This window comes from Thermobia domestica, chromosome 4 (genome assembly GCF_964235325.1).
Source record: "Thermobia domestica chromosome 4, izTheDome1.hap1.1, whole genome shotgun sequence".
NCBI classification, from domain to species: Eukaryota; Metazoa; Arthropoda; class Insecta; order Zygentoma; family Lepismatidae; genus Thermobia; species Thermobia domestica.
Window position 1 is genome coordinate 239,727,116 of NC_137457.1, and position 16,897 is coordinate 239,744,012.

At 37.4% G+C, this 16,897-nt stretch overlaps 1 protein-coding gene across 1 annotated transcript in view; it reads right to left on the reverse strand.

Annotated features, from left to right (window-relative positions):
- Positions 1-16,897, reverse strand: part of LOC145683923 (uncharacterized) — a 443,098-nt gene that overhangs the window by 227,236 nt on the left and 198,965 nt on the right. Inside the window, exon 6 of the mRNA XM_081755604.1 lies at positions 16,809-16,862. Coding sequence (XP_081611730.1) covers positions 16,809-16,862 — 54 coding nt within the window. The remainder of the gene's footprint in view (positions 1-16,808; positions 16,863-16,897) is intronic.

Here is a 16,897-nt window from a genome sequence, read left to right on the forward strand (position 1 = left end):
GAGTTAAATGGGGGCCAGAGCAATACCCACATACAGTGGGGTTTGTACACTGTGCTGTTGCATGATTGTTGTAAGTTTGACATTTTCCGCATCGTAATGGCAATGGCGCAGACGATCGAGAGGGTTCAACGCGATGTTTGCGCTTGTAAATTAAGGCAGCATGAGTAAGCAGATGGTCGATCGTCTCTTGAGATATGGTTAGGACTCGCACCATGCAAGTAGGACCAGTGTTATTACGAATGCGAATAATTTTATCAATGGTGTGCCCCTCGTTGCGCAATTCCTCGTGTATTTCATCATCAGAATATGATGGATCGACTCCCCTGATGACTACGGATAACAACGGAGAACGTTTTGGAGGAGGTGTTATCTTACGACGAGTAGCGTTCAAGGAGACAAGTGTAGCATTTTTTCCGAAAATCTCAAACGAGGCTTTATTACGGACTGTAGATAGGAAGTAAGCATCAGATGATTTGAAGATAAATCCATTGCGGGTTTTTAGAACTTCAGTGAGTGGAATGCTTGGCAGGTATTTTCGAAGTTGAAGGATGTTGAATTTTTCATTGGTGAATTTAGCGTCAACATTTTGAAGCAAAAAGCAGTGAGGTAAAGAAAAAACAGGAGGAACAGATGTTGATGATCGGCGTGCTCTCGGTGAAACGTCGGCTTCCATGCCAGATGATTCTGAAACATCGATGTGGTGTTTCTTAGCAGGAGGCGAGCTTTTGACCCTATCAGAGTAACTGGGTTGGCTCCGTGGAGATCGAGATCGAGATCTAGAACCAGCTGATGAAGTGGAGGCGGTCGAGCGTTCAGAAGGTCGTCTTTGTCTCTCAGCATAGTACTTCCGCTTCTTCACCTTCGTTGAGATAGCAGGTGGGCTAACGAAGACAGGTGGTAAGCCTCCATGTCGACTTTCTAAAGATGCTCCACTACCTGAGCCTGGGTCTGCCATCGCAAATAACGAGCTATTGTCACGAGACATGAACTATACTCGAGAAGATGGATGATGATATGTGTTGATGAGTAGGTGGGAAACCCCGTTCGGATAGTTGTCCAGGGGAAGCAGGTCCCCTGCCTCGATCTGTAGAACCGGCTGCCCTTGGCTTGATCAGTCTGACAGACGGTTCGCGCAAAAAAGAAACAGGGGAAAAGCTCAGGATCAGGAAAAGGAAGGATAACTGCAAAACTCGTCACTGTTCTCTCAGTGGCGCTTCAGAGCAAGCTCTGGGAAAGTGTGATCCTTTTATGCAGCTGGCAATCCAAGTGGAATCATATAGAATTATACTGACTTTACTTAAGTAAAAGTTAATATTTTTTTGTAAAAGTAAGGGGAAAAATAAGAAATTATATTTTTCTAGACAGTTATTTTCATTCAATATAAATGCTGTATTCAAAATGTGTAATCATAGAACACATATGCTACGAAATGGAACTTGCTAATTAATCCGCAAGTTTGTCCTGTATTGCCATCTATGGACAGCCGAAGCAAATGTTGAAATTCTTCCTCTAAAATGGCGTTCTTGAACAAAGACGATTTTGTAAAATTCCTTCCAAATAATCGACATTTGAGGAAAAGGAATACCAGATTCGTAATTAGCACGTCAAAATCATTCGGTAAATGTAAAAACATTAAAATAAACAATTTCTTGTTGAACAGTGTTGTGAATACCATGTTCTTCTACCAGTTTTGCACCCTCAGAAAATGTAAATATGTCGCTTTGTACCCTTACAGTTAGTAACAAGTTTTAAATTCAAAATGTCGAATTAGCATTAACTTGGAACACGTATTGGTGCATTAAGTGCACAAGCGTCTTCTACGAGTTTTACAACCTCAGAAAATGTCGATATTTCGTTTCGTACCCTCACAAGTAACGGTAAATTCAAAATGCAAAATGTTTAATATCGTTTCCTTGTCTCATGGTCGCCTACATGATTTCTAAAATACGCCTTCGTTGTCGCTATTATTTTAGGTTCAGGTATATTTATACAATGAGAATAATAACTTAGCTTATTTCCACAAAATATTATAGTTTGAACAAAAGTTTATTTGTCTTTCTTTTTTCGGTTGTAAAGAATCTCTTTTAGAAACAAATTTATTACTTTACCAACGGAAACATCGCGTTCGATACAAGAATATTTTAACTAAGGAATATGTCGTAGACTCTGGTGTGCCTCAGGGATCGAATTTAGGACCTCTGTTATTTATACTATTTGTTAACGATTTACCATCTGTAATAACATCTTCTCACAAACTTTTGTTTGCTGACGATCTAAAAATCTATCGCAGTATCTCCACGGAATTGGACGCAATTTCTTTGCAAAATGACATTAATGCTATTTCCCAATGGTGTGAATCAAACAAGTTGCTACTAAATATTAGAAAATGTAAAGTAGTATCATACACCAGGAAAATAACTATGTACGCAATATGTATACCATTAATCAAACGCCAATTGAGAGAGTGGATAATGTTACTGATCTTGGAGTCACTCTGAAGTCAAACCTATCATTCGATATTCATGTCAACAGAGTAATTGGTGAGGCCTTTAGGAATCTTGGTTTTGTGATGAGATTAGGAGGTGATTTTTCTAATACTAATGCTCTCAAAACATCCTATCTCTCACTGCCTATGTACGGTCTAAGGTGGAATATGCAGCGATTATATGGGGTTCTAACAGTAATAAATATATAAATAAAATCGAAAACATTCAAAATAAATTTGTGCGCTTTTTGACATACAAAGAAACTGGTATATATCCAAAATTTGAGAACTACGAAGGTCTTCGAAAGAAATATTCATTACAATCTCTTGAAAGCAGAAGAAGTCATTTCATATTATCTTTCTTACATAAAATAATTCATGGTGCAATAGATTCAGAATATTTGTTATCAGAAATCAAAATTCGCGTCCCACATAGAGCAACGAGACCCCATACTGACATATTCCATCTCTCAGCGCAAAGGACTAATGCATTAGATGTATCGCCTGTCAGAAAAATGTGTATATTGTATAATAAGATGTCACAAGAACACCCAGATATAGATATTTTTAGTTGCAAACAAACTTTTCATTTTACATAAATTTGTTGTATTCTGTATATCGTACTATTTGTATTTTAACGTATATTTTGCTTTCATATTATTATTTTATTATATGTGTATTTTTGTGTGTATTACGATAGAATTGAGGTCATATTAGTATGTTATTATATGTGTATTTTAAAGTGTATTAAATACACTTCACAATAAGGGAAAACTGTAATTAGGCATTTGCCTGTTGTTTATCCGAAAAAAAAATAAATACATTACACAATAGTTACCCTCCCCTCTCTTCGATGTGGATTAAGGGCGCTAGGAGCGTTGACTGGAATTTTGATTAGTCAGTGTTGTGATAGGTTATGGTTTCCATACAGCATACAATAAAAGGTGTTACTGTCTCAATAAAAATATTAACACAAAGTGATAGGAGTTGTTTTAAGATGCAAAGCTTCCTAAAGGGTATACATATGTCCATAGCAAGTGTTCAAGGTATGCGTTCAGTGTCTGAAAGTGTAGCAAGAAATAATATTGCACTTTTGTATTCTTTTTAGTTAGGTTAACACTTTTGGTTTTTCTTCAATAATTTCTACATTTTAGCATCATTTCCATTTTCTTAATTCTCCAGCAGTTTTCTCGTCACCTTTTTATCTTCTTTTATAAAGGAAGTAGGAACACGAATAAACTATTTTCACTCTTGAACAGAGTCTAAAATTCCTGCAACAGATCAAGAGCTATTATATGGTTTTGGCAATTTCTTCAAATGTTAGCCAAAGTAATGTTGTGTGTTATTTTATTTATTATTGTTGAATGTGGAGTGTTAATGTAATGTATTTACAGAAAAATAATAATATATTTTCAGCACTTTGATTATGTTTTCCTACATCGTTTCATTACTTTACCCCTCCCATTTCTGAATATAAATTTACACATTAATATCAACTATTTACTGGTAATAATGAAATAATTTACATAATCAGTATACTTAGTCACATTTTAGCAGTTTATATTGAACTGTCCTATTATTAAATATTTCCAAAGGTGTCTACGGTTACCTATTAGCACAGTGTAATTTATTATTCATCAGTAAACTATCCTATTGCTGTAATGTGTTACTTTATTTTGGACTCACTGTTAGAGACTCACATGTTGAATTATGATTAGTCATTAACTGTGAGGATGCCAAAAAAATTGTCAGCATTTTCTGACGGAGCAGAAATAATTGGAAACGCCGCTGTTATTATTTCTTCAAAACGTGTTCGTGTTGTTCTAAGTTAATGGTAATTCTGGATTTTGAATTTAAAATATCTCATCAATAGTGAGGGTACAAAATGAAGTATCGACACTTTCTGTGAGTGCAAAACTCGTGGAAGACGCCGGTGTTCTTAATTCTTCAATACAAATTAGTAGTGTTCCAAGTTAAGGTTTTATTCGGCGTTTTCAATTTAAAATTTCTCATTAATTGTGAAGGTACAAAATCAAATATCGACATTTTCTGAGAGTGTAAAACTCGTAGAAGACGCTGGTCATTCTAACTTTCCAGTACGAATTATTGATATTTTAAGTTAATGGTAATTCGGCATTCTGAATACGGAATTTCTCATTTACTGTCGGGGTAAAATACAAAATATCGAAATTTTCTGAAGGTACAAAACGCGTAGAAGACGCTGGTGTTAATTCGTCAGTGCGAATTAGTGGTCTTCCAAGTTAACGATAATATGATATTTAGAATTCGGAATTTCTCATTAGCTGTAAGGGTACAAAATAAATTTATTTCCGCCACCAGGTTATTGAAGTATTTTTTGTGGACGTTCTGTATATTTCGTAAAGACAGTGATATTTTTTTCGATCTTTACTTTATTCACCGACGCAAATACGTTCTTTCTACGATGGGAATTGTTTTTCTTTCCACGCAATCAAACTGAGAAGTCTTTCGTCGTTTTTCATATATATATATTTAAAACATTGCTTTGTGGTGAGAACGTTTCAGTGAGCGACAAAACTTTTCAGTGTTTCTCCCAGATTTATTAATATGCACAGTCTATATTCTACTGTTATTTGGAACTGAGTTAAGCGATTTCTTTAATCGTTTATTAAAATATTGCAGTAGATTAGAGTAGATCAGAGTAGACCAGGTGTCCAAGCACCAAAGAGATGCCAGCCACATCGCTTTACCAGTTTGTTATCTGTACTTTCACACGCCCGAGTTACCTCAATGTCTCGCGCGTCGTGGCCAGTGGACTAAAATTAACATCAAGTCTTTTCCATATTCCGTTTACATGTATCTACAGGTGATTTGACCTAAGTGTTTTGAAAATGAACTGCCAATATTGACGAATCCACCAACGAATTTCGTATCACGAACCCTTTGGTTTGGAGAGTGTGACTCCAGGTTTCGCGGTACTAACATTGCGCCAAGCATTAAGTATAATATTGTGCTAAGGAGTATAAGCTATTAGCCGGTGAAGGACGTTTTCGTACGGCTAGCCCCAATCAATAAGTCCCAGGTTCATATACCTAGTGCGCCAAAAAGTTACAAACGGGCTTGCCAACATTAGCATTCCACTTTAGAGGCTGTGTTCTTTTGCTGAAGACTCATCTCGACTCTTCAGGACTGTTTGGAGCAGCAACTAGATTACTAGGTGGGACTATCCCGGCGACAGTTTCCCCAGTGCTAATCTCCCAAGTGCGTCACTGATGTGAGAAGAGCACATAGTGAAATCTCAATTATAATCTTCTATATATATAAATGAAACTGATAAAGGGCTACAGTATAGTAAAAAGTAAAGTGCGATTTTGATAATGGAAATAATTATATATATCCGACGTTAAGTATTGTGATAATTTCTCTCCATTATTTTTCTTTTTAATAGTATTCTAATATACAGTTGGTGATCAGAAAAATGGAAACACCTGTAGTTGGCAACACGTCAGATGTATGGGTTGGCAGTGGTGTCGTGGCGCCCGCAGCGCCGGACCGCTGGTGGTGGTGTGTTAGGTCGGTCTCCATACAACGTCAGGCGCAGTGGAACAGCAGTGTCCAGTGGTTGCAGCAGACGGAGGTAATGTAAAATGGGAGACCTCTCAAATTTTCAAACAGGGCAAATTGTTGGTGCGCGGTTATGTGGAGTGAGTGTGACGGCAGTGGCTACTGTGTTAGGTGTGTCGCGTGGGACAGTGTCGAAGGTGATGACGGCCTAGACAACACACGGGAAAACCACATCGGGGAAGCGGAACAGTGGGCGGAAGAAAATGATGAGTCACAGATCAAGTCGGGTATTAAAGCGCATTGTCACGCAGAACCGTCGTGCCACTGCGGAGCAAGTGACGAAGGAACTCAATCGACAATCACAGTCCGCCGCGAATTACATGATATGAACTTACGGGGTCGTGTTGCACGGGCCAAGCCGCTCATCTGGGACCATAACGCTTTCGCACGCCGCAAATGGTGCCGCGACCATGCAAATTGGACCGTTGAGGACTGGAAACGTGTGGTATGGTCGGATGGGTCATCCTTCACCCTATTCCCAACTACGGACCGTGTTTGTGTGTGGAGAACGCCCAAAGGAGCTTATGATCTGCAGTGTCTCTTTCAACTGTGAAACATGGCGGCAGCTCGGTGATGCTGTGGGCCGCCATATCATTGTTTTCATTGGGTCCTGTGGTCACACTTAGCGGACGAATCACTGCCAACGATTATGTCGCAATTTTAGAGATCACTTGCATCCTATGGTCCGGATGTTGTTCCCGGACAATGACGCCATCTTCCAGGATGATAATGCACCCATTCAGCTGGCGTTGTTGCAGCGTGGTTTGAGGAACATCGGGATGAAGTCCAACACCTCCTCTGACCCGCCCAATCCCCAGATCTCAACATAATTGAACATCTGTGGTCCGTCTTGGAAACACGACTCCGGCGACGATTTCCACCTTCATCCTCTCTCACAGAACTGGCCGATGCCCTGCACGAGGAATGGTGTAAAATTCCACTTGCTACCATTCACGACCTCTATGCCTCCATCCCACGTCGCATCAAGGCTGTTCTGAAGGCGAAAGGTGGCCCGACATCATATTAATCTGGTAAGTTGCAATTTCGTTCAGGTGTTTCCATTTTTCTGATCACCATCTGTATAGGTATAGTGTCATTTGACCCAGTGTGTTTTCGTTGTGTGCGCGAATGATGTTTGTGTGCGTTATGGTCTCAATGACCGTCTGATCGCGCGTGAGGTTTTCGAGACGAGCCATCCGAACCTCTCGGCGAATAATGCTCTTCTCAACATTGAGACCGACGAGCAATTTGGAAACAATTTTGTAATCCCTTCTTGGAGAGGTCCTTCAACGTCCTACCCAGGTAAGTCCAGGTTTCCTGAGAATACTTATTGGCAGGAATACGGTGGACAACGGAGTACAGACTACGATCAAGCGATTACAAATAAATGGTACCCGAACAGTGATCCGATACACTTAACGGTTACAAATAAATGTCAGTCCGAACAGCGACCCGATACCTAGTCGGTTACAAATTATCGACATTTTCTGAGAGTAAAAAACACGTAGAAGACACTGGTGTTGTCATTTCTTCAATACAGTCTAGTGGCGTCCCAAGTTAATGATAATTCATTTTGAATTCTGAATTTCTCATCAACTGTGAAGTACAAAACGAGATATTCACATTTTCTGTGGGTGCAAATCTCGTACAAGACGCTGGTGTTCTTACGCGTAATTTGTCAGTGTAAATTAGTGGCGCTCCAAGTTAATGGTAATTTGTCATTTTGAATTCGGAATCTCTCATTAACTGTGGTGGTACAAAACGAAATATCGACATATTCTGAGGGTTAAAACCTTGTAGATGACACTGGTGTTCTTAATTCGTCAGTGAAGATTAGTGGCGTTTCAATTTAATGGTAATTCTGATAATAAATTTGAAATTTCTCATTAACTGCGGATATAAAATGAAATATCAACATTTTCTGAGGGTGCAAAACTCGTAGAGCACGCTGATGTCTTTAATTCTTCACTACGAAATACTGGCGCTCCAAGTTATTAGCAATTCGTCATTTTGAATTCGGAATTTCGCATTAACTGTGAGGGTATAAAACGATGTATTGACATTTTTTGAGGGTACGAAGTTCGTAGAAGACATTGATGGTCTTAATTCTTGAATATGAATGGGGGCGTTCCAAGTTAATGGTAATTTGGCATTTTGAATTCGGAATTTCTTATTAACTGCGAGAGTATAGAACGAAGTATCTACATTTTCGAAGGTAGCAAAACTCGTAGAAGGAACTGGTGTTCTTAACTCTTCAATACAAATTGGTATCCTTTCAAATTAATGGTAATTCGGAATTTCTCATTAAGTGGGAAAGAACAAAACGAAATATCAACATTTTTGAGGGTGAAATACTCGTAGAACACGCTGATGTCCTTAATTCATCAATACAAATTGGTGCCGTTCCAAGTTAATGGTAATTCGACGTTTTGAATTTGCAATTTCTCATTACGTGTGAAGGTACAAAAGGAAATATTGACATTTTCTGAGGGTACAAAACTCCCAGAAAACGCTAGTGTTCTTAATTAGTCAGTACGAAATAGTGGCGTTCCGAGTTAATGGCAATTCGGCAATTTCAATTCATAATTTCTCATTAATTGTGAGGGTACAAAGTGAAATATTGGTATTTTCTGAGGGTGCGCATCGTATTCTATCTTATGGCAAATTGAAACTTAAAATTCGCTTCTGTTTCTAATTTCGAATTTTGAATTTTAAAATCTTATTTTTTCGGTTATGGTGATGGTACAAAATCTTTGAAAAATCGTGCAAAATTGTCCAAAACTACGAGATAATGATGGTACTGTTAAATCTTGAAAATGAAAGTGCTGAAATGACATTAACTTGGAACGTTTTGAATTTAGAATTTCTCAGTAATGGTGAGGGTACAATCAAGGTGAAAAACGGTGGAAAATGGGTGCAAAACGATGAGATATGAAACAATGAATTTTGGGGTGGTGGTGTTCCAAGTTAATGAACTAGTTTCCCACAACACGTTACGATTAACTTAGTCTGGCAACATTAGTTTCCGATCCGTCTTTCAGAGTGACTAGGCTGAGCCGGTCCGGTCCGGTTCGGCCTGGAAATACATTTGCCCGGTTCATCCCGGTTGCATCATATTTGTGTCCAACCCGGAATGTGCCCTTCTTGGTTTGGCCCGGTTAGGGCCCGGTTCAGTTTCATATTACTTGAAATGGGCCGGGCCGGGTAATTCGCCACTCCAAACGGGCGCTCCAGGCCTGTACAGGTCTCTGTTATGAACATCGAAGACACCCACAGGTGGAAGGTAAAACGCAAAACGATAAATTAGATGCATCATATGCAGTGTTCTGTGGTCACATACACACTTTTGTATCGCAATGTGAATATTCGTATTATTCATATGTTTCTTTGTTTATTCGAGTCGATCAACTTTTTCTTTAATAGTAAACAGCAATCTCTACGAATCCTTTAATATGAATGTATTGGATGTGTTACTGAGCTTATATGTGAGTTTTGCTAGTGTAACTGTTGCAAACTTTTCTCAATTTCTACAAATATTACATGCTAATGTTGGGGATTCTGAGGGATACCGAAGACACCCACAGGAGGAAAGTAAAACACAAAACAGTGAACTAGATGCATCATATGCAGTGTTCTTTAGTCACATATATACTTCTACATAGCAATGTGAATAAACGTATTACACATATATTTTTTGTTTACTTGAGTTAACCAACTTTTTCTCACCTAGTAAAGAGCAATCTCTATGAACCCTTTAATATAAAGAATGTATTGGATATGTGTTACTGAACATATGTGTATTGCGAGTGTAAGTGTTGCAAACTCTTTTCAATTTTTGCAAATATTAAATTTTCACGTTTTTAAAATTACTTAAACTCACTTTTACTCCCCTTGTATTTGAGCTATCTGTCTGACCTTTAATGTAGTACACCTGAATGTATAGGGTATGAGCTACGGAGATTACGTTTCCAAAGCGTGACTGTCTATGTTGCAAACTTCTCTAAAGTTCGTCAGAAAAGCAAATTTTCTTAGTTTTTTTTCGATATTTTTTCCGCTTATTGGAATTTGGGTTTCATGCGCTTTCCAATAAGTTATCATTTCAAAATTCTGGGACAGTTAGGCAAGGAGCACAGAGCCTTCAATGCTGCAGTATTGTGATTTCCTTCAAATTGTAACCAAAGTCCATCATATATGACATTATTTCAAAATCAGAGCATGCAAGACCAAAATTAACTTCAGATTCGTTTTCAGAAGCTTGAAAACTATAGAGAACGTTTGCTTTCATTCAAAAATGTTCTTGAAGTTCAATTTTGTGATATTTCATTATGTAAGTTTATATTTATTTAAATACGAACAACTCATCATATATTGAATGCACATAAAATGTTATCATTCTAATGTATTAACTACATATGCTTTTCAGGTACGCATATAAAGATGTAATATTGAAACTTGCCAGTAAGAATTGGAAATACAAATATTTGATACGCAGACTGGGTTAAAACTGAGGTGTCTGTCCTGCCGCGGGAACCGCTGTTGGTTTGGCTCTCCATATTGAACGTGCATGATGTTTGATAGTGAATAAACCTCAGACACATAAGTAAGTGTTAACGTAATGATGCTGGAATTCGGTAGAATCATTGATTCTTTCTTTTTTCTCGATTTTCCTATTAAGAACATTTCAGTAATTATGGCCTCTTTTATTCTGTTAATACCCTTACAACATATGCTTGAAATGATCACACTATGCAACAATGCCGTGTGCTATACAGCTTTCTATGCAGCATGCACATGCGCCAATATATATGGGTGTATATAAAAACAGGTTTCTTCAATTCGTTGTCTCAACTTTTATAATTTCCAGTACTGACAGTGTACGCCATGACCTTAAAATTACCCTTACGATAGAGGTCCAGAGGCGTAATATATATACGTCAAACTCATACTATTTTCAGCATTGTTATTCACTGAAGATTTTTCTTCAATTTCAGAACTGTACAGCTTCTATTACACAATTGAATATTAATATTAATTAACTTTACACTTAAGTTTAACTTCCTATTATATTTTTTGAATACTGATAGAAAAAATCACTACCAAATAATATTTATATTTGATAACCAGACTTCTAATAGTCATAATTTAATTTCGCTGGATAACATAAAAGTCAATGTTATGTGCACTCATGTATAAAATTATTGTCGCATGTGTATAAATATGTTGTGTAGGAACATAATCTGATAATGAATTTGCCTGGTATCTCATATAATGTTAGTATTTGTATAATCGGCAAAGAGATGCAAGCACCCCGGACAAAAAGTTACGAAGTACGTACTTGATTGGTCAACACCGTGTAACATCCCCATTAGCTCAGATAACAGCTTTGATTTTATTTGGTATACTGTCAATGTGGGATCGGATAATATTCGTGTCCAATTCTGGAATAATTGGGCACGTAGAGCTGGAAACGTGGGGTAATGTCGCTGTGTCTTCTTCACTGCCCGTTCCAACATGTCCCAAATTTTCTCGATCACTTTGAAGTCAGGGGAATTAGCTGGCCAGGAAAGACGTATGATGTCCACCTTATGCTCAGCAAACCAATCCTACACAATCCTGGCTCGGTGAACGGCGCAGTTGTCGTCTTGGAATTGGGCCTCGGGGATGTAGCCATCTTCCAGAAACTGAACGAACGACACCACCTCATTATCCAGAATAGTCAGGTAATCCGCAGCTGTCAAGCGGTTGCACACCTCTATCAAGGGGCCTAAAGCAGCACTGGAAATACATCCCCAAAACATGACACTACCACCCCCTTCTGCACAGCACGTTGCACACACTCTGCTTTGTAGGCTTCTCCGGTCCGCCTCATCACCCTGAACCGGCCGCCATTTGAATAGAGCCAGAAGCGGGACTCGTCGGATCAGATGATGTGTATCCACTGTTCGGTAGTCCAATGCCTGTGTTGTTACGCCCACATTAGGCGCTTCTTCTTCTGTGTGGCAATCAGCCTGGGGCGTACCCGGGCAACGCGACTGAATATACCTACACCATGCAGTTCTCGGCACAGCGTTCACTCAAACACTAGGCAATTAGGTCCTGCATTGTATTCCTGCAGCAATTCCTGCCAGATTTGAAACCGTTGAGAGGTCGCTAATCTTCTGAGACGTCGACGACCGCGCTCGGCCATGATGGGTTTTCGACCACAGTTGCTCCGAAAGGATTCCTTGCAGCCCGACGTCCTCCACTGTGCCAGTACAGCACTGTCCGTAGACTCGGATACGCCAACTAACTGCACCACCTCCTGCAGGGAATGCCCATGTTCACGCACAAACTCAATTACTCCTTTTTGCCAGTGGGCCGCGGTGGCTCAGGGGTAGAGCGTTCACCTCTGGTGCTAGGGGTCCCGGGTTCGATCCCAGCTCCCGCCAAGTGAACTTTGTGGTGGAAAAACACCGTGTGCGTGGGTTTTCTCGGGGTTCTCCCGTTTCCTCCCACTTCTTCATTCCACCATTTCATTCATTACTCATCACCACCGTTTCCTTTAGCCTAACCGGCATAACCGTGGGACGTAAATCTCAGAGATTTTTTTTTTCCTTTTTGCCACTCGGTCACATCCTTCCTTCGGCTCATGTTTCACCCTGCAATGAAAGCATATCGTATCTGTACACGTCGTACCAGCGTGACAGTGTTAACAAAAACATACAAGACCCTAATTTGCGGTATCGACAAGTATATTGCTATATCGGGCCTTTTGTCTCAAGGCCTAGCGAATGCTCCCACTTCGAAATAGAGTATACATCTGCGCCCCAAATCTTCTGAGAGTCGAAGCGTTAGGCAATTCAGTGACCAGCAATATGTTAACCGGAAGAAAACAAATTTTGGTTTTTCAGGTCTCAGCGGAAAACACGGCAGCTCAAATGCAATGTCCTATGGCAGATATGAACTTAGAGAGAAAAGTAGCATGGCTTTGGAGAACTCGAAGGCAAAAGACGTTTCGGCGAAAGCGGAGTTGATCTCAACAGTTTAACTGCTTTTGAAAGTATATTGATAATATTATTGTCATCGTTCTCTTCTTGAAAAATTTACCCAAATATGAAATGTTTCTTCAATTGTTAAAAAAAATTAAATATAATATTTAAAATGTATATTAATTTTGATCATACATCAACACGCGTATGACATAAGCTATGATTACGCGAAAAAATTAAGAATTTGTAAAAATTACTGAACATAGAAATTTCTGGATTCCAGAAGACTTCCGAAAATTCTGGAATATTTCTAAAATCCGATATTTACTAAATCAATAATTATTCTGAATTAGAAAAATTCTCTAACTCCAGAAATTTTTGAATTCCGAAATTTTTGCCAAGTCCGGAAAATGCCATTCTCGATTTCATAAAATAACTGGATTATGGAATCTTGCTATCCCTATATTACAGTATGTTCCCTGAACTGACGGAACATTAAAAATTGTTCAATTACTTCAGTATGTTTCCAGGATCTTCGTTTAATGAACTGTATAATGGTATAAAATGTTCATTACATGTGACTAATAGCAACATCAGAAAATTTGGAAGATCAAATATATGTACACTTTCTCTATTACCATTTAGTTTACGCTTAAGTGTCAAGGTCTATCATTGAACTGCGTGTTACTTTCTTCCTCGCCAACAGTCCGTCCAAGCCAACTAGCGACGGGATGATCTTCATAGAAGCACAGAGCCGTGTCTCACGTTCACCGAAGCGCATGTGTCAAAAAGTACATTTCAGATAATGTACAGCTAGCAGCTGCAGCTCACGCAACCGGCTCACAGGATTTTAGTGTGAAGCCTACCTAATTTTAGCCTATACATTATGTAGCTTGGAAGGATTTATAATCTTAGATACCCCTCAGATAGAGGTCCAGAGGGGTAACATACATAAGTGAAACTCATACTATAAGTGAAACTCATCAATTCAACTTGATAGTGTACACAAGGTATATAGTTTCTACAATCATTAACAGATATTGTACTGAATTAAGGTTATTACATGTAAAACAAATTTAATTGTTATATTCTTGCGATTAGATTAACAATAAAATTTTAGAAATGGGTATAATCATTTTGGGTCTGATTTCATATTAGTCTGTAATTCAGAAATAGGACTAATAAAGTAATATTTTATCGCATACGTATACATTTTGATTTACCATAATTCAGTAGTGAGAAGGGTTAACATGTGCTTTGAATAATGTCTACGTATTTTGAAAATCAAAAATACAAGCCCACTCAGATGAAGTTCGTGGTCTTGGCGTTTGAAAAGCATTTCTTTGATTTAAAGCATTTATGATGTTGTGAACTACACACACCAGATGAAAATATGGAATTATTGCTGACATTTTTAGAGATAATGTTTATAATGCTAGATTTATTTAAATGCGCACGTTTTTGAATTAACTGATGTTGCATTTTTGTGCTTCATCACTGAACATTAACATTCTTTCATTATTTAATTTTGCCACAGGAAGATCATCATTTTGTGTTCGAAGCGGCTATTTCCAGCTACGAGTTTCAGTTCACATCCGTTATTTAACCATGATTTGTATAAATCTTTAATCCGTCAATAGAAATAATTATCTGTTGACCATATTAAGTTTGTTTTTTCCGATCATTGGTAGTTATATTTTTGAAAATACTTAAACATTATGTGTCTAATAAATCCATTTTCCATATTTTCAAGACTCTCTTCAAGTTTGTAAGTGTGCTTGTAAGACAAACTTGGCATGTGATTTGCATGGAAATAGTGAATGGGAGCGAACTTCTTGTCGGAAACCCTAGGAAAAGAGATCTTGAGGGATAGTGTATATATAACGTGCGCGGATATTAGGAAAAAATACGTCAGGAATGGGAAAATATAATGGAGAATAAACCAGCTTTAATTAGAAATTTCAGTGCCCATTTGTATTAAGCAGACTGAAAGACAGGTCTTACCTTGGAACGACTATTTGAATTATATATCATTTGAATAGATTAATTAATTCTCTACAGTAATAATGCTAAATATAAAAGCGATTTTTTTTTGTAAAAACTTTTTTTGAACTTTTATAAATAATATATAAGATAGCCTAAGTTATTGAGAACATTGCGTTAGAGATTGTGTTAATGTCCCAAATTCGCATTTACGAGTTGTAGCTGGTCAGTTAACGTATTTTGGTATTTGAGAGTTCAAACTAGTAAAACTGAGGAACATATTTACATTCTTATAATCATGCACAAGGTATTACGCTGTGAAGATGAGTTAACTTTCCGTACACTCTGTTTCATGTTTTAATCTTATTTTGTTAAGGCGGTAAATGTTCACAATCCCATGAAGGTATCTAAGATAATTATAGGCAAGATAAGATTATAAAATGCAATAGTGAAAGATTAATGCTTTTGGCTTTTCAAATATTGATTTCTATGATGCTCTTAGCATTCAACGAAAACTTACAAAAAGCTGATGATATTCTGTTAAAAATTAAGATAGACATTAATGTATGAAGTCAGTTTATTGCCAATGATATCAAGCCAACAGAAAAAAATAATCTTTAAATATTTGGAGAAAGTTGCCTATAAAACAATATCCGAACTCTAAGTACATGAAAAGATTCAAAAACATTTTACTCAATCTAATTTCTATATGAGAACTTCTACCGAAACGTTACGAATTCGAGCTATTTCTGATAGGGATTTCTGAAACATAAACGTACCTTTGTACAATGAGCATGTGGTTTAACTTAATTTCCAACAATTTTCTATTAGTATTAGATACACTTCTCAAGTAATGTATTGATTAACAGAAAGGTCTTTAACAAATGTAACCTCTGAAACATATTTTCAGACTCAATATATGAAGAAGGTTAAAGAGTTTCAACATGTAGGAATTGTTAAATTATCATAAATGTTCTTTCTAGGAGAGTTTATATTTTAATATGTTAGCATATTCTAGTGTTATTAGCAAGAATAGGCCTACCAAAACAGTCCTGTTTATACTTAATACTGTTAATATTGTTATTATTCTAATGTATTAACCTACATATACTTTTGAGATACAAATACACAGATGTAGATATAGAAACATGCCAGTAGGAATTGGAAATACAAATATTTGATATGCAGAGTGGGTTAAAAGTCAGGCGTCAGTCCTGTCGCAACAGACGCTGTCGCACACCTCAGAAACATAAATAACCGTAACGTACTGGGGATGGAGTTCGCAAGTTTGAATATAGTTTTATATTTTAAATAATAACAACAATCCTTACTTTTCTTGCTTGGTTTTTGTATTCAAATCCTTCCATTAATTATGCTCTTTTTCATTCTGTTAATGCCCTTACATCATATGTTTAAAGTGCAACAATGCTGTTTGCTATACAACTATCTATGTATCACTCACATGCGACAATATATATGGATGCTTAGCAAAACAATCGTCTTCGATTCGTTGTCTCAAATGTTATGATTTCCAGTACTCACAATGTATGCCATGGCCTTAAGTGACAGTTCAGATAGAGTTCCACATGCGTAATACACATACGTGAAGTTTATACTATTTTAAGCATTCTTATTCACTACAAAATGTTTCATCAAGTTCAACAATATTCAGATTTTATTACACAATTCAATATTAATATTGACTAATGTTACTCTTAAGTTTAACCTCCTATTATATTTCTTGAATACTGATAGAAAAAAATACCTACCAAAAAATCTTTCCATTTCATCACCAGACTGGAAATACTCATCATTTATATTTTCTGGAAAACATAAATATCGATGTTATTTACATCCA